This window comes from Muscardinus avellanarius (assembly GCF_963383645.1).
Source record: "Muscardinus avellanarius genome assembly, chromosome: 3".
Classification (NCBI taxonomy): Eukaryota; Metazoa; Chordata; class Mammalia; order Rodentia; family Gliridae; genus Muscardinus; species Muscardinus avellanarius.
Genome location: NC_137788.1, coordinates 48,595,877 through 48,621,968, shown reverse-complemented (window position 1 = coordinate 48,621,968; position 26,092 = coordinate 48,595,877). Strand labels below are relative to the sequence as shown.

Here is a 26,092-nt window from a genome sequence, read left to right as displayed (position 1 = left end):
ACTCTTTATACCACTCACTGGTTGAATGACACCTGCACCTCAGTTGGGTATAATAGCTCTTTTGTAGAGTTTCTCTGAGTGTTTGATAAAATAATACATTTGAAATCGAGTGGAACTCTGGTTTTGAGAAGAGGGGACCCATGTACTTTATTTCTCTTACTAAGAACAGCTAAAACCCCTGGATATTATAGACATACATAATAAACATAAGAAGACCGGAAGACTCTGAAAGGTAGACCAGTGAAAAACATCAGGACCCAAGGAGAAAAGATAAGGTGGTGAGTGCCTAGGTTTTCTTCTTTCCAAAGTTGGGGAAAAGTAAAAGTATCTAGATACAGGAAGGTAAAAGATCTCCAGTCAGATTAAATCCAAATAATACTACAATAAGAAATATTTTAATCAGGCTGTCAAAAATCACAGACTAAGAGAGGATTCTGAAAGCAGCAAGAGAAAACAAGAAAAATATATAAACAGGAGTTTCAAGCCAGTAAAGAGCCAGACAAAAACAGTATAAAAAGAGAAAACTTCCTATCAATATTTTTTTAATTTAATTTTATTTTTTATTGGTGCACTGTATTCATACATCATAGTGGGATACAAACTTTTGTAGACATACATGCACACATCGCCCAGTCAGCCCTCACCCGATCCCCACCCCATTCCCTCCCCATCCCTCCTTCCCATGCTTGGCTTAGTGGTTGACATCTAGTATTATAGCAATTTATCCAAAATTAAAGATGATAATCTCACATAACAGTTTCATTTGTCTGATACCAAGCTTTTGATGACTTAAAGATAACATTTCAATATTTCTTTTTACTTTCTTTCTTACCAGAGAATATTTTTTTCTATTTTTTTAGGTGAAACTATCATATCAATATTCTTCATGAGCATAGTCATAAGAAGCCTTAATAAAATATTAGCAAATAAAATTTAGCAAGATGTAAGAGAAATTACAAACCATGATCAAATGTGGTTTATTCCAGAGGGGCAAAGCTGTTTCCGTATTCAAAAAACAATTAGTGGAATCTACCATATTGATAGGCTAAAAGAGAAAAATCACATAATCTGTGCAGAAAAGTCATTGACAAAACTTAACCTTACTCATGAGATGTAAATTGTTGAAAATTAAGAATTTCCTCACTTCAATAAGAGACAAGAAGCCTACAGTTAAATATAATGGTGAATGCTTAATGTTTTATCCCCCAAATTAGGAACAAGGCAAGAATGCCCTATCTTACCACTAATATTCAACAGTACTGAGAGTTCTAGGCAGTAAAATAAGGTAAATGAGGAGATAAAAAACATACAGATCAAAGGGAAGAAATAAAACTGCCTTTATGCACAGTGGCATGATTGTCTAGGTAAAAATTCCTAAGGAATTTACAACCCCCCTACCAAAAAAAAAGTCCTACTAGAACTAATAAATGAGTTCAGAAAGGTTATAGGATACAATTTTTATATGCTAGCAATGAACACACAGACACTAAAGTTGAAAAATACAATACCTTCTAAAATCGTTCAAAAAAAAAGATAAGTACTTAGGCTTAAATCTAACACAGCATGAATAAGACTTAAATGCTGAAAACCATAAAATTCGGATTAAATAAATCAAAGAAAATATAAATGAGTGGAGAAACATACTGCGTTTATGGATTAGAAGACTCAATACAGTAAAATTGACAGTAAAAATCTCAATTCTCCCCCAAGTGATATAAGGGCTTAAGGCAATTGCAATAAAAATCCCAGCAAGGTGTTTTGTGGATATAGACAAGGCTATTCTAAAATGCATATGGGAAAGCAAAGGAACTAAAATAGCTAATATATATATATATATATATGGGAAAAGGAAGAGTAGGATATGCCAGTCTACCTCATTTCAAGACTTACAGCTACAGTAATCCATACTGTGTAGTGCTGGCAGAGAGAGACACAGAAACAGTGAGAACTGAAAACCCAGAAAAAGACCGATGCGGATATGCCAAACTGTTTGCTTTACAAAAATGCATAAGCAGTTCAACAAAAGAATGATGGCTTTTTTTTTTTTTTTCTTTCAGTACCGGGTATGGAACCTCCCGGGGCATTGATTGTACCCCCGAGCTACACACTCAGCCCTATTTTTTAGTCTTTTTTATTTTATTTGTTTGTTTATTTTTGCAGGTCTGGGGATGGAACCCAGCAGCATTTGACCTCTGAGCTACACCCCCTGCCCTATTTTTTTTTATTCTTTATTTTGAAACAGGGTCTCACTAAGTTGTGAAAGGCCTCACTAAGTAGCCGAGGCTGTCCGCAAACCGCAATCCTCTGGTCTCAGCCTCCCAAATGCTGGGATTACAAGCGTGGACCACCACTCCAGGCTACTCTTTTTATTTTTGAAACAGAGTCTCACTAAGTTGCGAAGCCTCACTAAGTAGCTGAGGCTGTCCATGAACCGAGATCCTCCGGTCTCAGTCTCCTGAAGGCTGGGATTACAAGTGTGTGCCACCATGCCTGGCTGAATGGATGACCTTTTAACAAATGGTGTTAGAGCAATTGGCCAGCCATGGACTAAAACGCGCGCACACACACACACACACACACACACACACACACACACACACACAGCTTGACCTAATACTAACACTTTATCCAAAAGTTAAAGTGGATTTTCTTCCTGATTTTGTGTACCAAAGATGAGGAATCTAAAAGCCATTTCCTTAAGAGGGAGAGAGAAGAAAGGAAGAAGAAAATGTGGCGTTTGGCTTTTGCTCTCACCCTTGGGGGATTCTGTCTCATGAACAATGACAAGAAACAGAAAAGACCATCCCTCAGCTTGGAACTTTTGCAAGGTCTTGCCCATCCTTACAGAACTCAACCTTGGGTGTACAGGTTTCAAACCATTCTGGAAGTGCTGCAGAATTGTCCTCAGAGGTCACCTGGATCAGTGCTTTTCTGTCTGTGCTTCCTGGGCCCCAGTGAAGTTCTTTTTATGCACTTGAGTACTATTCCATTTCAACAAATGAATCCATGATTAGAAGAAAATTTGGAAGCCATTTCCCACTTGAGCGAACTTGGGCAAATTCCTTTACTTCCTGGGTGTCTGCTTCCCCATCAGTACTGTGGGAATATTAATAGTTATTATCACAAGAATTAAATGAAATAATGCATTTAATTAAACACCAGCGTGCCTGATTTCTATATGTAGCTTAGCTGCTTTTTATTATTATTTTATAAAATAAGCGATAGGCATGTCCTAGTATAACAGAGGTAAAGGTTCTTTTCCAAGTTTGCATAGGAAGTCAGTACATGGAAGAGTAGAATGTCTTTAAGACATAACGGCGTTGTGATACCAGCAGTTGGACAGTTGCTGAGAACCATCTTGCAATATCTGTCCTTTCTTGGCCATGACAAAGTTATTCAATGGAAAGGTAAGGATCTGTATAGACATGAGCGAGGACTTCAAGGCTGTAGGCCACATCTTCTTTTTAAAATTCCCAGCACCTTACTGACCCTTTGGGATGTGGTGTTTGTACATTGTTCCAGCCTTGGAGCAGGTTTAGATTGGAAATCTTACCATTGTAGAACCTTTATTTTGTTAAAATATTAACATTATGAGTGTGTTTTTAACTGAATGTGCATTATCTTTTTTTTATTTTTTTACTAGCCATGACAAGTAAGTTGTTTCTGAGCCTTGGTTTTGTAATTTCTAAGGCATAATATATAATATTATCTGCTCCCCAGGTAGCTAATGGAAGCAAATGAGATCATAATTTGTTCTTTGAAAAGCAGAGGCAGGTAAACAAATTGGGAGAGGGAGGAGGAGATTATTATCCTTTTAAATTGAAAAACAAATGCATACTAGGAATAGATACAGAACAAGCTGCATCATAAGCAGATTTTTAAAAAGCATTAATAGTCTAAAATTTTTTTTGTGGGTCTGGGGATGGAACCCAGGGACATTTGACCTCTGAGCTACACCCCCTGCCTTATTTTTAATTCTTTATTTTGAAACCAGGTCTCACTGAGTTGCAGAGGGCCTCACTAAGTAGCTGAAGCTATCCGTGAACTGCAATCCTCCAGTCTCAGCCTCCCAAATGCTGGAATTACAAGTGTGCACTGCCACACCCAGCTAATAGTCTAAAATTTTAAAGCAAGAAATAGTGGAATAAAATATTTTTTTATTTTTATTTTTTGGTGGTATTGGGGCTCCTGGGAGCCCTTCTACCTCTGGGCTACCCTCCCAGACCTATTTTATATTTTTATTTGGAAACAGGGTCTCTTAAGCCAGCGCGGCTGGGTTCAAACCTGCGCGATCCTCCTGTCTCCACCTCCTAAGCGCAGGGATTACAAGCGTGCACCACCATTCCCGACAAATATTTTTATTTTTAAAAAATCAGTGAAAATGAAAGTGTTTGCTTAAATTGACAAACATATGATTAATCATCCATGCAGAATTTTAGAACTGTGTGTTATCAATTATGTTATGATGGTCCCTAAGGAAAACCTAGGGTTTCACTTATTTTATCAATGTATTATATGTTTACAATAGTTTAAAGCTTATAAATGCAACATGTTGTTTGGTCAGTTTTCTAAATAAAGCCTTTGGGCCCTAGCAGCAAGAAAGAAAGCCAGAGGGGGGGAATCCTACTTGTTCCACATACATATTCATTAACAGTAAGACGAGAACTTTTATAGATAACTTATAAGCAAAACAAAAAAACAAATGAGAAATTTTATAAAAAAAAAACACTTTTTATACCACATGTAGTATTTTTCTAAATCTATGATATTTCTCATATGATAGCCTTTAGTTTCCCCCACAAACTATCTGAGGTAAGTATAAATTGGTCAAGTTTCTCAGATGAACAAGGAGAGATGGCTTAAAGAAAGGAAGAAATTTGTCTCAAATCACCAGGTAGGAAGTGGCAGAACTGGAATGTAGACCCAAATTCTTGCCCCTACTTGTATTTGTTAATAATTAAAGTAGTCATCATGTCATTAAATAGAACCCTCAGAACTATCATAAAAATCAAAGGATATTTGAGCCTTAGTTGGTGAGCTCCTTCTCAAGCTTTGTTTAAGGAAACGTAACACTTTAAAGCCCGATACTGAGTTCATTTTGTCGAGGTGGGATTTAGGCTTTTGTTAGCCCTGTTTTCTTCCCTTTCAAGTTTGCCTTCTAAGTGTTATCACCAAATTTCGGTGATTTTTTTTCTTAGGTTTGGAATACGCAGCTATTTATTAAACCAGGAAACTTAAAATAGTTTTATATGCTTTTATCAGCTATAAATTCCATTCTGGAAATCCCCAAAGAAAATAAAACCACGATCACTGACCCGAGAATTCCCCAAACCATGTAGACAGAGCCTCACACAGATCGATGCTCTGAAGGTTGGGAACACTGAACTCTGTCACCTTGCGTAATTGCTTTGAACTTGAATACTGTATGAAGGGTGGGTAAACTGATTTAAAATATCTTTATGTTTATTCAGCAACTTATGAAGTTGGAATGGAAGAACTCCAAAAGGTATTGTTTCTTCTCCCCCTTGCTACTGTTATCACTAAGAGTACAAACAAGTCTCTGGGGATGTTAAAGTCAGAAAATCTGTCCAGGATAGGAGGAGATGGTGTGACTCTGTTCCTGACCCCTTATCTATGGTGGCCAGTGCCAACTGGTCTTCAGTAATTGTCCCTTTCAGAGGGAAGACTTCCTTGGCACAACAAATCTGTATTATCTTGTACTTTGATTAAATCAAGCAGAGCCTGGGAGATCACTTTCTGGGCTCCTGCTGGGTCTGATTCTAGGTGCTACTTGGAAGTGATACTGCAATTTGTTTATTGCCCATTTTGATTAACACCTCAATCACAGCTTCTGGTTATGTGATCTCAAATCTACATTTCTTCACTCATAAGATGGGAATAATAAAGCACCCACATCTGGGATCCTTCTGAGGATAAGCAGAAGGTAAACACAAATAATCAAGCATTTCACCTGTTTGAGCCTCTCCTGTGTTCTCTGTAAAATGGAGAATTCTCCATGGGGAATTCTCTTGTTACCATATCTGTTATAAAAGATGCTCAGTAAATAGAACATATATTGGTTTGTATATATATAATTTCACCGAATATGTGAGAGACTACATCAAAATATGTAAGCATGTAGTACAGTACCCAACACACAGTGGGAACTTAACTAGTATTTTCATGAGATCAATTAATGTTCTACTCTTTTTCTGACTGGGTATATCTAATCTAGACATTTTATCTCTCTGCTTTGGTTTTCTTGTACTTTCTGCTAAGGATTTTTCATTTGTGGATACACTTGATAGCTGAAAAATTCTTAGGAATGAGAGTAGAACCTATCTATTAAAATGCTTCACCTACCTGGAAACATCATCAAATAATAACCCGTTCTGCACAAGTGAACTCTCCAAATGATCAAGTTTCATCTCTTTCAAATAAAATATCATGAGTGTATCTTTGGTTTTTACATCTTTCAACCTCAGATAAGTTTTCAGTTTGTCTCTGTATTTTTCAACTTGGTGAGTGGAATCTGACTTCCTCCTCTCTCGGTGACTTGAAGTACTTTTGACGTAGGGCTGAATGGACAAAATTCTTGCCCTTGGGAGATGCTCCTGGGCCCTCATAAAAGAGCTAGTTGCATTTATGCTAAACCACCACAACTCTGCTTTCTGTACCTGCTTTTTTTTTCTAACAATCATCATTTCTATTTGCTGTCCACATTGTGTGTCTTTTACCTGCTCAGATATGTACCAAGTCCCTTTGTGTGCCAGGCACTGGTGCATATATGGAAGCACTTAATCCGCACAGTTACTCGTGAGCTGGTATCACTGCTTGCGCATTACCCATGAGAACATGAAGGCTCAAAGAGGTTAAATTACCTGAAAACAATGAGGCAGAGGTATACAGCAAGGACCATCTGACCAGTCATTCTACCACGGCTGTATCTAACACGCCAGAGTTAATGTAAAATAAGGGTCAGTAGTCCCTGCATGGAGACCTGTGAGACTTTCCTCAGCAGAGTCTAGAAGCTACTGCGCCTGGATTTTTGTGGCAGCATTTTGGATGCTTGTATTCTTCGTCAGGACTCTTGGTTAGATTCCAAATAATTAATGGCATCAACTATATGATTACTGAATAAGTAAGAGACTATATGTGGCCACTGAGACATAATTTTTACAGCACCAAATCTGGATCATGAGAGAGCAGAGCTGGAATCAGCAGGCACCTGGTCAGTCAGTCAGGCTGACTTGCACAGCACGACTTGCACACTTTCCGATACCGGTTTTGCCCACTGACATATTACACAAATACCACAAGAGCCTATTTCCTCACACGGCTCAGAAGTTCTTTATAGATGCATTCCCAGAAAGGTGGGCAGAGAACAATTTATTTTTCTAAGTCAAATCGTGCATCCCCTCAGGCGTGCACCATAACTCCAGGTGTGCTCGCTTTCTTTGCTGATTGATCTTGAGTCCCTCAGGCAGCAGTTCATGGAACTTTCTTCCAATGCACTTGGTGCTCATTGTCTGCCTTTTCTCTGTACAGAGACCCCACCCCTCACCTTTTGGTCTAGTCTCTTAATGATCTGTTGAAGAACAACAGGGCCTAGTTTGGGAGGGTTTATGAAAATGACTATTTTTCTCTTTATTTTCAGCCTTGGAAGAGTTTTCTCCATCAGGAACTTAGGTAAGTTTCATCTTCAAAAATGAAAAACATTAGTCTAGCCACTGACCCTCTCATGACTGAACTATTCTCTCTCTATTAGCCCTCTCAGTGTCGAGGGCCTGGTTTGGTAGCTTCCCCAGCACCTTGCGAAGTGTCTGGATAGAGCAGGTACCTGGTGATCCCGCTCTGTCCTCCTCTCTCTCATTCTAGCCCATGCTGCACCACCCAGCAAACCCTAGTTGACAAGGCAAAGAGGAGGAGCTCTAGACAGATTTATAGACAAGCACGGGATAATATAACACAGAGGAAAAAGTGTTAGGGAAGAAGAGACTGTACAGCTGCTTGGAAGAATCAGGGAAGAATTCTGAGGTAAGATGGTTTACACAAATCAAGAAGGGCCTTGTATTTTCCAGCAATATAAATTGTAGAAGACATGTCTGAAACAAAAACTTTCTCGATAAGATCCAAAAGGCACAAGAAACTAAAAGGCAGATCAATATGTAGGATTGCATTAAACTGAAGAGTTTTCTGTTCAGCAAAGGAAGCCATCAACAACCTCAACAAAGAGCCAACAGAATGGGAGAAAAATTTTGCCAACTATTCCTCCAATAGATGACTAATATCGAGAATATACAGAGAACTCAAGAAATTCAGCACTATGAAAACAAATAATCCAATCAAAAATGGACAAGTGAAGTAACTAGACACTTCACACAAGAAGAAATAATTCAAGCGGCCAATAAATGTATGAAAAAATGTTCAACATCACTAGCAATCAGAGAGATGCAAATCAAAACTACCCAGAGATTTCACCTAACTCCAACTAAAATTGCAATCATTAAAAACACAAACAACAAATGCTGGTGAGGGTGTGAAGTAGGAACTCTAATACATTGTTGGTGGGATTGCAAATTAGTGCAACCAACTTTGGAAAACAGTCTGGATAATCCTTAGCAGAATGGAAACAAACCTACCATATGATCCAGCAATACCACTTCTGGGTATTTACCCAAAAGGATGGAATCAAAATACCAAGCTAATATATGCATATCTATGTTCATAGCCATACAATTCACTGTCGCCAAACTATGGAACCAGCCAAGATGTCCATCAACAGGTAAATGGATTACAAAACTATGGGATATGTACACAATGGAATTTTACTCAGCCATAAAGAAAACATAATTACATCACTTACAAGGAAATAGATGGAATTGGAGAACATTATGCTAAGTGAGATTAGTCAGTCACAAAAAATAAGAAATCGGATGCTTTCCCTAATATGCGGAAGCTAGGGGGAAAAAGTCATAGGAGGAACTCTAGTCAAAGGAGGAGAAACCATAGATAAGTAAACAAGGAAGCTTAACTGAGGGTGTTGGGAGCAGGGAGAGGAAATTTTTTCTAATGTACATGATGTACATTCATAAACATATAAAAATAAAGCACTAAGCCAAACATGAAAAGGAGGGAGGGGAGGGAATGGTGTGTGAATTGGGGAAGGGCTAAATGAGTGATATGTGCATGTATGCCTCTACCATCTTGTACTCTATTAAGATGTATGCCTAAGCTGGGCATGGTGGCACATGCTTGTAATCCCAGCTTTCGAGAGGCTGAGACCAGAGGATCATGGTTCGCAGACAGCCTCAGCTACTTAGTGAGGCCCTCCACAACTCAGTGAGACCTGGTATTCAAAATAATGAATAAAAAATAGGGCAGGATGTGTAGCTCAGAGGTCGAATGCTTCTGGGTTCCATCCCCAGACCCGCAAAAAAAAAAAAAGATGTATGACTATTATACAGCAATAAAAATATATATAAGAAAAAAATAAAAGAAAAAGAGACTTGCTCATATTAGGGTAGTGTGCTTGAGAAATTATGAGAATCCACATTAGACTCATCAAAAGTGGAGAGAAGGACCAAAGAGAAATGGGGTTACAAGAAAAGGTTAGATAAAGATCACAATGAAATTTAGATTTTATCCTGTATGCAATAGGTAGTTACAAGATTTTAAGCAGGAGCCAATACCCTGACATTGATTGGATCTGGCAGAAACTTAGGGAAGCAATTTCATCCTGCTCCCTCATCTTTAAAAATTCATTCTGTTTAAGTTCTTCTTCTCATTCATTTCTAGGGACTCTAATCTTCACCTTTTCCTTGATAACTCTTGACATTTCAGCCCTAATCATGAAGATAAAAAAATGAAAGAAAAAGAACCATGTGAACTGGAATCTCAGAAAACAGAAGCGGATCCACATTCAAGCCATCCTTTCAAGGTATCGGTGTTGTGAGGCTCCTGGCTGAATGGCACTGTTCAGTCTAGAGGCAGGATCCATGCAAAGGGATGCTTTGGAGGCTAAGACAACCGCTCTCCAGGGAGACAGTCAGAGAACACAATGAGTCATTGGCCATTCTATTAAGGAAGTAGATGTGTGCAAGCACTTAGCACTAGCCCTCAGCTCTCTACTTACTAGCCAGGAAGGAGGCCTAAGAGAACATGGTTGGGACTAGGGTGGGTCCATCAAAGCACCCAGGGAGCAAACTATAAAGGCACTTTATACTCAACAGCCATCTCTCTTAGTCTACTTTTTGTTGCTATAATAAAATACCTGAGGCTGAGTAACTTGTCGGGAATATAAGTTTATATGGCTCGTGGTTCTAAAGACTGAAAAGCCCAAGAATGAGGTTCTGGCATCTGGTGAGGCCCTTTTTGCTGAAATACAACATGGCAGAGTTGTATTTCACCCCCTTTCCTTCAGCTCTTCTCTCAGAAGCAGCTTCCGCTTCCCTTATGAAGACCCTAAGACTTTTCCAAATAACCCCATGCTTTTGCTCATGCTGATTCATCTGTCAGCCCTTCTTTTATCCCTTCTATCAACCTACCTACATTTTTAAAATATGGTTTAATAAATTCTGCTTTATTAATTTTTCTCCAAACCCATCTCCCAGCCAAGAAAACCAGCTTCCCTGTCCTGTCCTTGTGGTTGTGAGCAATACTTGTGTAAATAAACTCATGACACAAACCCTACTCCATGATATTGTCTCCACGACCAGTTGTAGGACATTTTGTCCCCTGCATCTCTCTACTTCTAGAGCATCGCACATCTCAGCTTCAGTAGTGTTTTGATAAATGCTAGAAAGTACAGAAAGAAGAGTGATGGGTGGAAAAGAACAATGTCAAGAAAAAAGAAGGAGTGGGGAAGGAATGCTCAGCCTCCCCTAGTGGCCCAGAGCACATGGTTCTGGGGTCAAGCCCTGCCTGGTATATTTTAACTCTGGGAACAAAGACCAGTTATTTAACCTCTCTGAACTCTTATCAGGAGGACTAATATTTTTCTCATGAGGAGTCAAGACAACTAAAGAGATGACATATATAAAGACTTGTTTCTGTTCCTTATATAGGCCAGTCTCTGTATTAGGTATTCATTCATTCAGAGCTAAACAAAGGACACGGTATGTGTGCTCATAAGACCTAGGTTCTAGTATGTCAGCATCAAATGATGAATAATAAATAATTGTTATTCATAAGAAACAAATAGCACGTGTGAGCAAAGAACTGATTGGATAATTCAGAGCCCTGAGGTATTTTCCCTGTTGTATATGTGTAGGTAGGTTTCTATGAAAGGACACCTGAAAAAATCCAGATGAGCCAAGTCCACAGAGATCGAAGGAGCATGCCAGCTGGGGAGCAGGGAACCAGGTTTAACATCCGCCAGATGAAGGTTTGCCCTGAGGACGTGAAGCTGGCCAGTCACTCCAGAGGCCAGGGTAAGCTATGATTCTTTCTGACCTTTTCACATGTTTTGCAATATATTTTACAAAATGCTTGTTAAACATCTATTCTATATCAAGTAACTTGCCCTAGTGAGTTATCAGCAGGAGAGGAAAGAACACTGGATTTAGAAGCAGAGGACTTAAGTTCCAATCTATACTTTAATACTTAACAGCTATGTGGTTAGTGGTGTATTCCTGCTCTGCAGCTCAGCTTCTTCAGTTATAAAAGGGGATCATAATATGGCCTTCACAGGGGTCCTAGAAGGACCAGATCGCACAGTATGCCATATGATAGGTATTCAGAAAATGTTTCTTCTTTTCTTCTTATGTCTTCTAGCCCCTGTTGCCTTTGTAGGCTTTTGCCACTGACAAAAGGAGTCATTCAGTGACTTTACTCAGGTTGCATTTTACCTTCATGCTAGTTGAGACTATTGAATGCAAACAACAGGGATTAAATCATACTCTGTTAAACCAAAATAATTTTTTTGTGTGTGGTACTGGGAGTGGAACCCAGGGGCTTTTCTACCTCTGGACTATACTCCCAGACCTATTTTATACTTTATTTGGAAACAGGGTCTCACTAAGTTGCTAAAAAACCTCACTCAGTAGCTGAGGCTGGCTTCGAACCTGTGCGATCCTCCTGTCTCAGCCTCCCAAGCGCTGGGGTTACAAGCATGCGCCACCACGCCCGGCTAAACCAAAAGAATTAAAGGAGGTTCACCTAGTAGAAAGTCTAGGTGTGGCTGGATCCAGGGACAGGATTCATTAGCACCTTTTCTTCTCCTGTCTTTGCTCCCTTCAGTGGTGACTCCACTTTCAGACAGATCTCAGCCTTGTGGAGGCAAGAGGGCACCCAGCTATGGTAGGCTTCCACCTTATAAACCCAAGACTGTTATGATCTTATAAGTCCAAGGAACTTTTTTTTCCCAACAATTATATGGCCTTTGATCTGAGTCTTACTAGGTTTGACTGGTCCACATGCCATCCCTGAACTGACCATTAAAAATAAGGACATGTTCCCATTGGCCCAGTCTATGCCACGTTCCCTGAAGTTGAGGGTAGAGTCAGTTTTATCAATATAATCGACTGTCAGGATTCTCCATGGAAAACAAGACAGCTCTTGGGGGCAGGTAGGAGAAGATACTGGGTAAATTAAGAAAGAGATGCCCACTCCAGGCCAGACAAAGATGGCAAGCCCCTGACATTTCAGAATGTCTTTGAATCATACTGGGAATAACGACCTTTCTTGTGATCGTAGGTGAACTCAAGGTCTCTTGAAATCTGCCTAATTGGCCTTGCCTGACCCACACACTACATAAGCTATGAGCAAAGACTTCTATTAATTAAATGAACCAATAAAGATTTTATCCTCAAGCAAGAAGTAATTTAGCACATAGGTCCTAAACCATCTCAAAGAATTCTTTAATAGTTCATGTCTGAAAATGGTTCTGGATCACCCATACCCTGAACATTAACCTATGCCAACTTATAGAGAAGTGGCAGTTTTATAGTTGTGTTAACTTTATAGTTCTAAGTAATAAACCAGCCTATATTTATCAGGATAGCAACTTGTGCAAACCATCCCTATATACTGGCACACTATCTTCTGGCTAATTTCTTCATTAACAAATAATACATGTTGACATGTGCTCTACTGACTTGTCTGAGAAATTTTGCTTTAAGTAAAAGCTGTCACAGGACTGGATAAAGTCATCTAGAGAAAAGCCCCAGGGCTATCAACATTTGAGATCACAGATAAGAGAAAGAACTATCAAAGAGAAAGGAGTTACTGGTTTACTAGGGAAGCAGCACTCATCATAAATATGCATTTAATCCTTGACACAAATAAGAGTAACTGCTATTAATTTCAACCTCAGAGGGTCACAACTGACGCTCTGCAAGATGAACTGGATTGTCTGAGGACCATGAACACTGAGATTAAACTCCAATTTTAGCACATTGAATCTCTTCTCTCCTGCTCTTGCCTACATTGCCAATGATAGAAGCGAATGCATCCCAGAGTGGCTGGGATGTTCTTTGAGGGAGTCTCTGTTTTTCTTATAGGTGGGTATGTGGAGGCTTTAGAGGTGGCCAAAGACACCCCAGATCCAGGAGACTGCAAGTCAAGCTGCTTCTCAGAGGAGACATATGATGATGTGGCGTCCCCGAAAACAGACGAGTAAGTACCCTCCAGCCGGTAGACAGGATGCATGTCACGAGACTTAAAAGGTGCAACAGACTAATAGTCTCTGTACCCTTTTCTTCACAGACTAAGATCGGATCTCTTCTCTAGCTCTTTTACCTCAGATAGTGGTAAGTACAGGAAGACATTTTTAAACTGCCAGTAGGAACTACATGTCTCTTAACCCTAGCATAATGTCAGGTGCATGTGAAATATTTTTATATATTTAGTGAATGAATACATCAATGAAAAAATAATGGGGAGGTATTGGCCAAAGGATACAAAATTTAGGGGGAATAGGTTCAGAAGATCTACTGTACAACAGTCATACTATTGTGACTATATTTGATAACAAGTATATTTGGAAATTGCAGAGAGTAGATTTTTAAGTTCTTGCCCTAAAAAGTAAGTATAGGAGGAAACGTGTGTTAATTAGCTTGGTTTGGTCATTCTATAATGTATACATTATCAAAACATGTTATAAACCACAAGCATATTGCCAGGCGTGGTGGCGCACGCTTGTAATCCCCGCGCTTGGGAGGCAGACACAGGAGGATCGTGCAGGTTCGAAGCCAGCCGTGCTGGCTTAAGAGACCCTGTTTCCAAATAAAAATCTAAAGATGGGTCTGGGAGTGTAGCCCGGAGGTAGAAGGGTTTCCAGGAACCTCAGTACCACCAAAAAAAAAAAAAAAAGAATTTTAAAAAATGGGCCCAGACCCCCCCCAAAAAAAGAAAACCCCCACAAGCATATGTAATTTTGTCAATTAAAAGTACTTTTAAAAGATAAAAAGGAGAGCCAGGCATGGTGGCACACGCTTGTAATCCCTGTACTGGGGAGGCTGAGACAGGAGGATCACATATTCGAAGCCAGCCTCAGCCACTTAGTGAGGCTCTCAGCAACTTAGTGAGACCCTGTTTCCAAGTAAAAATATAGAAGAGGGCTGGGAGTATAGCCCGAAGGTAGAAAAGCCTCTGGGACCCCAGTACCACACACACACACACACACACACACACACACACACACACACACACAAAGATAAAAAGGAGAGAGAATGTCAAATATTACTCTAGTTAGGTTTCTCTTAGAATCCCAGAATTTTAGAAGTAGAAATAACCTTAGAGCACATTAAGTTGAAGAGCCTCATTTTAGAAAGGAAATGAGGAACAGAGAGGTTAAGTGATTCTTTACCTCATTGTGCATTAGTGTCAAGTTTTGAATCTTCTTTCCATTATTCTGCTGCCGGGGCAGAATCAACATGTGTGAGTATAGTAAGCCCATGTGCTGGGGGAGACTGAGGACATGCCATGAGGCGAGAGATTGCTGAAGATGTGTCTGGATCCCATTGTCTCCCCAGCATTCAGCACAGTGTCTCATGCTTAAGACCGCAGTTGTTATGGATTAACTGTGGGAAGGATGGAGGATGAGAGGAAGAAACTTCTTGTTAAACTTTCTTTAACTAAATCAGGTCTGATCTGGATTCAGGGGGAGAAGCAAGTCTTAATTTTCATTCATATATACCTTTATGAAAATTGAAGTATTTTACTGTATGCTTATAAAAATATGCAGAAGTTTCCATAAAAAACCTAACTATAAAAACAATCAAAGCCCCTTCACCTAATAAGTGCCAATGACTGTTGAATATTAATCAAAACCACTGCTATTTTAATGAATAAAAATGTTTTTATTATTATTTCAGAAGAAAGTAATGGAGAAATGTATGAGGATATCTACAAAACAAAAAGCAACTACCCCAAAATAGAGTGAGTTTCTTTTCCTTGGCTTTGTAGATTAATAGTATTTTGTTTGGCCAGTAACTCAGATTTTAAGATATGACCTCCTGTTCCTAACCATCATCTTTCATTGAAGTAAAGATTTGCATAGAAGGTGATGATAAGCAATTGTAACATTACATTGGTATCAGTAGGATATTTGTTATTATGTAAAATGATATACCATAAATTTAAATGTACTGGTCTTTCTTTAGAGGAAACATTTACTTCCCAGAGTAGAGAATTTGTTTTTTTTTTCCCCTTTCATCTTCCTATTTATTTTTAAGAATTTTATTGGTTTAATATTATACATCACAGTGAGACTCAAGGTGATACATTCATATAAGTATACAGCATCTCTTGATGTGGGCTCCTCCTAACCCCAGCCTAGTATCCCTCTCCTCCCTCTGCATACATGCTAGTAAGGTTGTTACCAATACCTTCATTTATGGAAGACCAAATATTATTTTGTCTCTTTTCTTACTGAAGCCTCCTTTTCCTCTTCCTCTTCCCCTGATCCCTTCCCATTATTATACTGCTCTTACTCCTTATCATGAAGTTCAAGCGATATCAATGAAACTTCAATTCTGTAGATGCTTTTCCAGGAAAAAAATTAATTGAGTAAAACTTACCTCTGTCCTTGCAAGTTAATATGGCAATCTCCGGGATTTGGGCTTAATTTATTATCTAGAAATTCATTGTTATCAAAGAATATATGGTCTACTAGACATTATTCATCTAGTTTAGTTATAAAAGCCAAACTGGAAAAACAGCAATGATTAAAAGAGAGAAATTTAAAGGTTGGAGGAAAGAGGGCCTGAGCAAGGCTCAAGGGTAGGATGACGAGCATATCGCACCCTTCTATTTTCACGTCTCTCAAGAAACCCAAAAGGATATTTGGGAGAACTTTAGCCATGAACTAGGTAGTCAATGTATTGCCATTGTTGCAGTATTCAGTACATTAAAAGTCATTAACCTGAATTTCAGGAGCCAGGAATTCCTGTAATGTATTTCTACCATAATTTGTAACTTATGCTACCCTAATTTTGTGTGTGTGTGTGTGTGTGTGTGTGTGTGTGTGTGTGTGTGTTACTTGGGATTTAACCCAGGGGCACTCTAGCTCCAAACCATACCCTCAGCCCTATTTCATTTTTCATTTTGAAACAGGGTCTTGCTAAGTTACTGAAGCTGGCTTTGAACTTGTGATTCTCTTGTCTTAGCCTCCCAAATTATGGGGATTTCTGGCATGTGCCACCATGCCTGAAATACCCTAAATTATCTCCTCTTTATCTTGCTCCACAAACTCTAAAGAAATAGACACTATTTGGGGCAAACAAAAGTTTGTACTGCCGTTTTTGTTGTTGTTGTTGTTTTGCTTTTTGCTTTTTTTTTGTCTTTGGGGTTTGTTTGGTTTTTTGGGGGGAGGTGTCTGGAGATGGAACCCAGAGTCATTTGACCTCCGAACTACACCTCCTGCCCTATTTTTTATTCTTTATTTTGAAACAGGGTCTCACTAAATTGTGGAGGGCTTCACTAAGTAGCTGAGGCTGTCCGTGAACCGCGATCCTCCAGTCTCAGCCTTCTGAATGCTGGGATTACAGGCGTGCGCCACCACACCCAGTTGTACTGCAGTTAATTAATTACACCATGATGGCTGATCAGTGTGCTATTTCACATTGGAATCTAAACAAAGACAAGTATAGCGGTTGATACAGCATTTCCTGGTACTTCTTTGAGTGAAGTATTTTGGAAATGTTCTGGTCCTTTTTAATACACATCTTCCCATTTCTAGTACTCTCTCAAATGCCTTATTATATATCATCTGATTCCTCTCAGTTTAGATGGAAAAGAAGCACTTAAAAGACTGCAGAGATTCTTCAAAAAAGAAAAGGATAGATTTAAAATGAAGAAAACCAAGTCAAAAGAAAATGTAAGGTAACAAGTTGCTTTTTAAATCTCTTTCCAGGAGGGGATTAACGGTGATGGTCTGGTAGACACAGGTTGATGTTCTCCATCCAAGCCTAAGAAATGGTATAGGAGAGATCAGAAACTAAAACCGAAGGCCCTGAGTGAAGATTGCCCATAGAAACTAGAGAAAGTGGCAAGTCCCCTTTGAAAAAATGAATGAAAAGGGTTGTAAACAAGGTAGAGAGAAAGCCTTGACCAAGCCTTGACTAAGCCTTGACTAAGCAAAGTTCAGAATAGAAGCTTTTGACATTATCTATGGCATCAATTCATATCATTATTGCTAAGAATTATGTTATTAATTATGTCCTTTGATGCTTTCTTGGCCCTATAAGCGCCAGTGTTTTTGCCTACACTTCCATATTTCATTTGTCTCCCTTAAGAGCAGTAATGTGCAGAGGGGAAGATAGGCTATCAATGAGTACTTTGTGTATCTCAGAGTCTTGAACCTGGAAAAGATGCTTAGGATAATCTAGGCTCTCAATCTTTGTGGAGGTTCCAAATTCATTGGCATGAAAGAGACCGGGGACCTGGATTCTAGTTTCAGTTCTGCCATTTGTGCATTCTGCAACCATGGGCACATAATTTCTGTTTGCAGGCACAGAATTGCAGTTTCCTTCTCATACAATGGAAGGAGGTGTGTTGTTTCTGGAGACATCTCTCTAAGATATAAACATAGATATATAGATTGACAAATACAGATCTATATTTCATAGGGCAGGGAAAGGTAAAATAATTAGATAAGATCATTACTTAGATTCAGATGAAATGAAGCTTTTCTACTTTGAAGTTCTTTTCAGTTATAAAACTTCAAAGTTGTTTGATTTTAAGTCTAATTGCTTGTTGGATATAGACCAAGAGATCAAACAAACAGAACACAGGTTTTATATATTGTAGTCCTGACTATGGCAAAACAGCTATCCATTTATTAAAAACTGCACTATTTCAGGACAGAGATGGTGTCCAGTCATTTCATATACTTGTATACAAGGGTCTAGCCCATGGTTGGCTCCAAAAATACCTATAGGACTGAATTTAAATCAAAGGGTTAAATGTATAGTTCCCCCCCCATCCCCACCCCTTGGCACCACACTATAATTCTTTTCATGTGATATCCTTAACAGTGAGATTTGAAGAACATCAAACCATCTAGCTGGACCACATGTCCTTTCCCACTTAGGAATTCACCACCTTACATTTCTACCTGGCCTGGAATTTTCCCCACAAGTCCCCCTTTTGCCTAAAAAAAATGCAGGCAAGGTGCAATGTCTTCAGTCCCCACTAACTCACCTGTACGTTGTTCTTTCTCACCATTTCTTATACACATCGAATCAATCTGACTAGCCTCTTGGAAGATTGGCAGACAGAAATAGGATTCTGTAGATGGAGAAGTTCTGGATTATGGGACAACCCAAGCTTGTCTAGTTAGGGAACAGGGCATAGAGAGTCAGGGGATAAATGCATCCATTCTGAATAGTTCTGGAGGGGGCAGGGACCACCAGAACAAGGCTGCAGGAGGTTTGCTTCACACCCTTGCCTAGAAGCATCATCTAGATTGGGACACATAGTGATAAATATGTTATTTGAAATCATCTTTCTGAACATGGCTTTTTTTCTTGACCTTTTTGTGTCTTTTGTCAATCAACAGTGCATTTTCCATTTCGCTGCCTGATTTAGGTAAGTGACGTTGACTTGTTGCTGACCAAAAGTACTTAGTATTGCTATATTAGAGGACAGGGAAAGAGAAGTGATAGTCTTTCCCGCATTCCCACATTGAAAAAAATAATTGAACCATCAAGATCAAAAGAAGGTATACATAAAACAATATTTCTAGGTTTGGGAGAGATGAGAAATATTTCTTGGGTACTACCGTATACCAAGAGAGATGCTTTCCTCTTAAAATCCCAGAGAGATTGATATTATTGTCCCTTTTCAGGGAGGCTCTAAAACCCACACCCATACTTTAGTAATCTTGGATTTGTACCCAAGTCTATGAAAATCATGTAGTTTACATTATACCACATACCTCTTGATAGATTTGATAGATCAATATATTAAGACAGAATAAATTGAAAATGATCATGTTGCAGGCTACATGCTAACTGAATCAAGAGCGAGTCCTTGGAATAATGTTTGCTCTGCCATTAGAACACTGTATAAACAAGCAAAATACCTGACACATGTGTTGGAACACTGAGTGGCAGTCACAGAGCCAAGTGTCCTGTTGAAATAAGTTTTATGTTCTCCAGTCATGGTTCCACTTTGATTTCGCTGATGTAACAATCAGGTGTACATTATATATCACAAATATTAATTTGCCAAACTAAGATCATCTAGGCCTGTAAAGGTGCAGGTCCCCCAGTATCTCCTTTGTCTTTAAAAACAAAGTCAACTTAGAATGTGAATGTATCCCTCTTCCAATTGTTTCACAGTTAGACTTGGGCTCGGCATCCCTAATCCAAAAATCCAAAATTCCCAATGCTCCTAAATCCAAGCTTTTTGAGGGCTGACACAATGTTACAAGTAGAAAATTTCATGTTGATTGCATGTGCCCGGTGTAGTTAAAACAAAAGCATGCTAAAAATATTGTCATTCTAATTACCTTTAGGTTATGTGTGGGTGAGTTGTATATAAAACATAAACAAATTTTGAGTGTAGATTTGGCTCCCATTCCCAAGATATATCATTATGTATACGCAAATGTTCCAAAACCCCAAAGCTCTGATATCTGAAACTACTATTCCCAAACTTTACAAATATGAGATATTCAAAATGTATCCTCATCCAAATTAAGTTATTGAAGAGAATTATCAAGTCAATTAATAATTATTAATAATTGAGTATGAAGTGTGCATAATTATGCCCCAAAGTCTCAAACTTGTTCAAATGCTGAATCACCAGAAAATCACCAAATTCTATGGAGAGTTCAAAGGAATATATTATAAACTTAAATGTCTGATTTTGATTATGCACTAAGTCAGATTCCAGGTACTACACGAGTATTACAATGGAACAATTACTAGGTTTGAAATAAAACATTCAAAGAAAGAAAAAAAAATCAACATTAACATTCTACTAAATTCTAAAATTTCTCTTCTGGGAATTAAAAGCCTTCTAAATAGTTTAGATGTACAAACCTTATAAATCCTTCTAGTCCCAGAATAATGGGAATCTGGCCTAAAAATTATCAGCAGCTCATGTGTTTATGGATACTGCATGAAATCAAATTGATGTAAGTATGTGTGTTTTAGACAGTGGGGCATCTCTTTATATTTTTAATCCTGCAGTTGAGTTTCTTCTCGAAAGAATCTTTTTGTACAGCCTAACTCTACATTCAGATTTTTATAAAACAGGCTTGAAGCTACACCCGGATAATTAGGTAGTTGTGTATAACTTGCAAAACCAGAGGTTGTATAAGACATTTCTAATGATGGACTATTTTGATCCTATCTTGACCCTAGAACTTAGGTCTCAGGAAGTTATGATCTATGATGACGTGGAAAGGACTGAAAAAGAGCCAAAGTAAGTCAATTAATCACACTGGTCATCCCTGTTGACATTTGACCCTTTCCTGATGCTTTGTTAAATTTGGTCAGAGAACCATCATTCCAGACCTTTGGGGACCAGATGGAAAGTGAATATCCCCTGTACAAAGAAGGGAAGACAATGAAATACATAGATAAGCAACAGTAGTGGTGATCCAAAAAGCATTGGAGCCTTGGGATTTGATTGTTTCGTATCTTTGAATCTGGAGGCCTTAAATTCATTTCAAAGCATTTACTTAAAAACCTCTTAGTAGGAGGCAACATGTAGGAAAGCAAGGACTATTTGACAGAACATGTTTTCAAGAGTTAAATATATAAGAAAAAAAGAAAAAGAAGCCATCTTTAGACCCAGTGCCTTCTCTAACTACTTGTTTATCTGTCCTTTTCTCTCCACCAAATGGCTGAAAATAAAGGTCACCTCTGCTCATCTTCAATTTATCTTTCCTTGCTCACTGCAATTAGACTTCTGCTCCTATCATACCAGTGAACTTATTTTTGGTAAGGTCACTAATAATTCATTTCTTAAATCTAGTGGATAGTTTTAAGTCCTTATCTTACTTGATTTCTCTATACTCTTAACTTTTTGATTATGCCATCTTCCAAAGGTAAAGAAAATTATAACTTTAGGTTTCCATGCGATCATTCTTTCTTCTTTTTGCCTGCTTCTCATAAGTGTGTGTGTGTGTGTGTGTGTGTGTGTGTGTGTGTGTGTGTGTGTGTGTAAGAAAGAGAGAGGAGGGAGGGAGTGGGAGGGAGAGAGAGAGAGAGAATAGTTTTTGTTCTGCCAATCATGTCTTAAATAGTATGTGTTCCCCCAGACTCCCTATAATAAGTCCATTCTTCCTATGTTCTTCTGAAATGTTCTCATCCATACAGAGCTTCAATTATAACCAGTATGACAACTCTATCAACATGTACATTTTGAGGTCAGATTTCTCTCCTGATCTTCAATAAGCCTGCAGGACAATGCTATACAAAGCTCAGAATGTTCTTCATAACACAAGATGTCAATCTTTCCCCTCGTCCTTTTCTTCTAACTTCATTGTGAGTGGTTGTTTCTGTAAACACAGATACCTGAGCCACAACCCTAAGCATCACCCTTGACTCTTCCTCTTCCTGTGCCCAGCCTTCCCTCACTCTGTTCCAGTAAGTTTCAAACCTTGCCCACTGCACAGGAATATTCAAGCCCTTACTGCTTCTCAACAGAATTATTGCACCACATCCCTGAGTAGCCATTTTCTAAGGTGCAAATGTGATCACAACACTCACCACTCACCAGTTCAAAACTGTTTAGTGGTTATCCATCACCCTCACAGTGAAGCCTACACTGCTTAGGAAAACAGAATGCATTGATGATCTATCCCCCAGGAACCCAGCCTCATCACTTCCCAGTCACTCACCATCCCAATGTGCCATCCATACTATACTACTGGGAGTTCCTTGAACTCAAAAGCTGTCAGCATTTCCAAACCCTCACATTTCTTCTGCCTTCATTAATTCATTCAATAAATATATATTGAGCATGTACTACATGTCAGGTACTGTGCCAGATGTTGGATATAAAGCAATTTACAAGAGATAATAATTTCTATTCCTGTCTGATTAGATAGATAGATAAATTGAAAGAAAAAAACAGATCTCTATAATTAGAGAGATCTGTTTTTATAATATGCATTAGAAGTTGACTGCTTTGAAACAGGGCATTTTACAAGCAAGGCAGGGTGTGTGTTAGAAGAGGGATGACACCAATTTAGAGTACATACCACCTCTCCAAAAGAGGTAAGAATGTAAGAACAAAAGAATGGTTTTATGTTGGACATACTTTGTTATACTTTTGGCCTGGTAGCTACTTTATCCTTCATTATTTAAAACTCAGTCCATACTTTACATTTTGCAGGAATCCCTCTCTGACCTTATCTATTTAGGTGAGTCACTCCTTTTTTTTTTTTTTTTTTTTTTTTTTGGTAGTACTGGGGATGGAACCCAGGGGCCTTCTACCTCTGGGATACACTCCCAGACCTATTTTTATATTTTTATTTGGAAACAGGGTCTCTTAAGCCAGCTGAGGCTGGCTTCGAACCTGCGCGATACTCCTGTCTCCACCTCCCAAGTGTGGGGGTTATAAGTATGTGCCACCATGCCCAGAAATTAACCACCTTTTTCATCAGAACATTTTTCAATTAGTTGTAATGGTGTTTATCCTTTGTGTGTGTATGTCAAAGTTTTATTTATTTTAATTATTTTATAGGTGCATTGTAACCATACATCTTAATGGAGTATACGATGGTAGAGGCATACATGCACACATCACATATTTAGCCCTTACCCAGTTCCTACCCTATTCCCTCCCCGCCCTCCCTTCTTCTTATGGAAGAGGGAAATTCCCTAATGTACATGATGTACATTCACAAACATATCAAAGTCAATCACTAAAGCAAACATGGTACGTATCTTGACTGTCTTTTCCTCTACAGTTGCAACTCCCTGACATGGGACTAGCTCTGGTCTTCAGATCTGTATCATGTGGCCTGACATCCAAACATAATTCATTAAACTAATTAGCAAAGAAGGCCTTGCTATAAAAACAAGCAAAATAATCTGGAAGCCCAGAATAGGTAGTTATTATTGTCTGTTGGAGGACCAGAATTATCTCTGGGCCAAGCAGATGTAGGAAGGATAGGTCACATTTTGATAGATGGAGCCTGGGAACAAGAGGAGAGGTGTGAAAGGGAGGACAGGGTGGTGGTGTGGACAGCTTTGGGACTAAAAAGCATTTGGCTAGGAAGTTTCTTAGACCATAACGGGTATAGTCAAGAAAGAAGGTGTTTCAAGAAAGAGATGTCTCTTGTCACACGGTAGAGGAAAACCTTAGAATGTCATTAAAAAATAAAATATTTTTTTAAATTGTATTTTTAAATTAAAAAAATACATGAAACATATGCAAGCTATAAAGCATGGCAAAACAAATTGCCCTGATCTTATCACTCAACTTAAGAACTAGAACATAAAGACCTCTGTCTTTTTACTATACATACATCCTCTGACCCATTTCATTGTTTTCCCCTTAAGAAAACAACTTTCTTAACTTTTATCTTTCATTTCCTTATCCCAAACAAAAATAGTTTTACTAAACATAGATGACAAAAAATACTGTTTCATTAGGGATTTGAACTTTGTAAAAATGGTTTAAAAATGTAAAATATTTTTTCCACTCAAGTCCATACAGCTTAGCCAAGGTAATGTAGCCATTTTTACCATTGTATAATATTCCACTGTATGCACATGCCACAATTAATTATCCATTCTCTTGTTGGTAAGTATTAAGCAAATTCTTAATTTGGGACACTCATAATCAACAGTCCTCCAGATATTTTTATTCATGTCTCCTACAAATACATGCATAAATTTTCCTAGGAAGTACCTGTAGAAGAATAAAGAAATGAAAATTCGTAAGAAAATACAAACTTGTTTTCCAAATGGTAGTACCAGTTTATAACATCTACCCAGCATATAAAGATGGATTCACATCCTAACACTCAGAATTCTTAATTTTTGCCAACTTAGTGCATGTAAAGTAGTATGACCTTGTGGTAATGATTTGCACTCGCCTCATCACTAACAAGTTCAACATTAACAAGGCTTTAATATGCTTATGTTATGTCTTTTCCTTAGTGAAAGTCTGTTCATGTCCTTTCCTTGCTTTTCTATGGGTCCTTTTCCTGTTGACTTGCAGAAGTTTGCTGTTTTTGTAACTCTTCCTGGACACAGCCCCTTTCTAAGTTTTATGCCAGTTGCCTCAAGCATCTTCTCCCACTTACTGACTTGCCTTTTCAACTCTGTCTAGTCTTCCATGAATAATATTTCTTATTTTAGTGCGTTCGAATTTGTCACCTTACCTTTATGGTTGTTGCTTTTTATAGCATTTAAAGAAATGTTTTTCTACTAACAGATCACATGATAGTCTCCCATCTCTTCTTCCAAAAGTTTAAATTTAAATATATGCTAAATATATAGCGAATGGTTTCCAATGATGTGGAGAAATATATCATGACATTTTAAAAAAGGAATGCAAAATTATTATGTATAGTTTGATCTCAACTTGGTTTCGTGTGTGTGTGCGTGCGTGGTACTGAGGACTGAACCCAGAGGTATTCTACCTCCAAGCTACAAAGCTACACCCCAGCCCCATTTTATGTATTCTTTATTTTGAAACAGGGTTTCACTAAGTTGTGGAGGGCCTAAGTAACTGAAGTTGGCAGTGAACTTGTGATCCTCCTGTCTCAGCCTCTTAAGTACTGGTATTACAAGCATGTGCTACAACGCCTGGCTTCAATTTTTTTTTTTTTTTTTTTTTTTGGTAGTACTGGGGATGGAACCCTTCTACCTCCGGGCTACACTCCCATTGTTTTATATTTTTTATTTGGAAACAGGATCTCTTAAGCCAGCGAGGCTGGCTTCGAACCTGCATGATCCTCCTGTCTCTGCCTCTCAAGTGCAGTGATTACAAGCGTGAGCCACCATGCCCGGCTCAATTCAGTTTTTAAAAGTAGAAAAATGAACCAGGTGTGTTACCACATGCTTGTAGTCCCAGTGCTTGGGAGGCTGAAACAGGAAGATCACAGTTTTGCTGCCAACCTTAGCTACTTAGGCCTTTCGCAACTTAGTGAGACCCTGTTTCAAAATAAAGAATAAGAGAATGGGCCTGGGCATGAAGCTCAGAGGTAGAATGCCCCTGGGTCCAATCCCCAGTACCGGAAAAAAAAAAAAAAAAGGTAGAAGAATGTTTAGGAGAAAAATTATATTTCTTTAAAATTATGCTTATTTTGTCTCTTTTCTATTTCTTCTTCCTTTCTACTTTTGCTCCCAATTTTTCAAATATTCAATTTTTCAAATATACTGCTTTTAATTAGTAAAGAAAACAAACTTCGAAGTAGACATTTCCCTTCCCTTCATCACAAGTTCATACTAAACTACTAAATGCTTGTTGTGCCTAGCATTGTGCTGAGCTTGTGCTGGATACCTTTATAATATATGTCTGGATTCCACCTTCTGAGAGCTTAAAGAAGAGACAAAAAGTGTTCATGTAACAGAAGTCATGGCTGAGCTCCTTCTTATGGGCTCAAAAGGTAGCAGAAGTTCAGAAAAGAGAGGGATCAGAAATTGCTAGACAAGACCTAGAAGGCTTCCCAAAA

At 38.5% G+C, this 26,092-nt stretch overlaps 1 protein-coding gene across 1 annotated transcript in view; it reads left to right on the top strand.

Moving 5' to 3' along the window:
- The window catches only part of FYB2 (FYN binding protein 2), a gene marked incomplete at both ends in the record, with an annotated part of 98,148 nt that overhangs the window by 59,514 nt on the left and 12,542 nt on the right, over positions 1-26,092 (top strand). Inside the window, 11 exons of the mRNA XM_080691427.1 lie at positions 5,472-5,506; positions 7,658-7,689; positions 9,844-9,940; positions 11,273-11,432; positions 12,470-12,568; positions 13,503-13,617; positions 13,708-13,751; positions 15,318-15,381; positions 17,227-17,325; positions 19,004-19,032; positions 20,817-20,877. Coding sequence (XP_080547553.1) covers positions 5,472-5,506; positions 7,658-7,689; positions 9,844-9,940; positions 11,273-11,432; positions 12,470-12,568; positions 13,503-13,617; positions 13,708-13,751; positions 15,318-15,381; positions 17,227-17,325; positions 19,004-19,032; positions 20,817-20,877 — 835 coding nt within the window. The remainder of the gene's footprint in view (positions 1-5,471; positions 5,507-7,657; positions 7,690-9,843; positions 9,941-11,272; positions 11,433-12,469; positions 12,569-13,502; positions 13,618-13,707; positions 13,752-15,317; positions 15,382-17,226; positions 17,326-19,003; positions 19,033-20,816; positions 20,878-26,092) is intronic.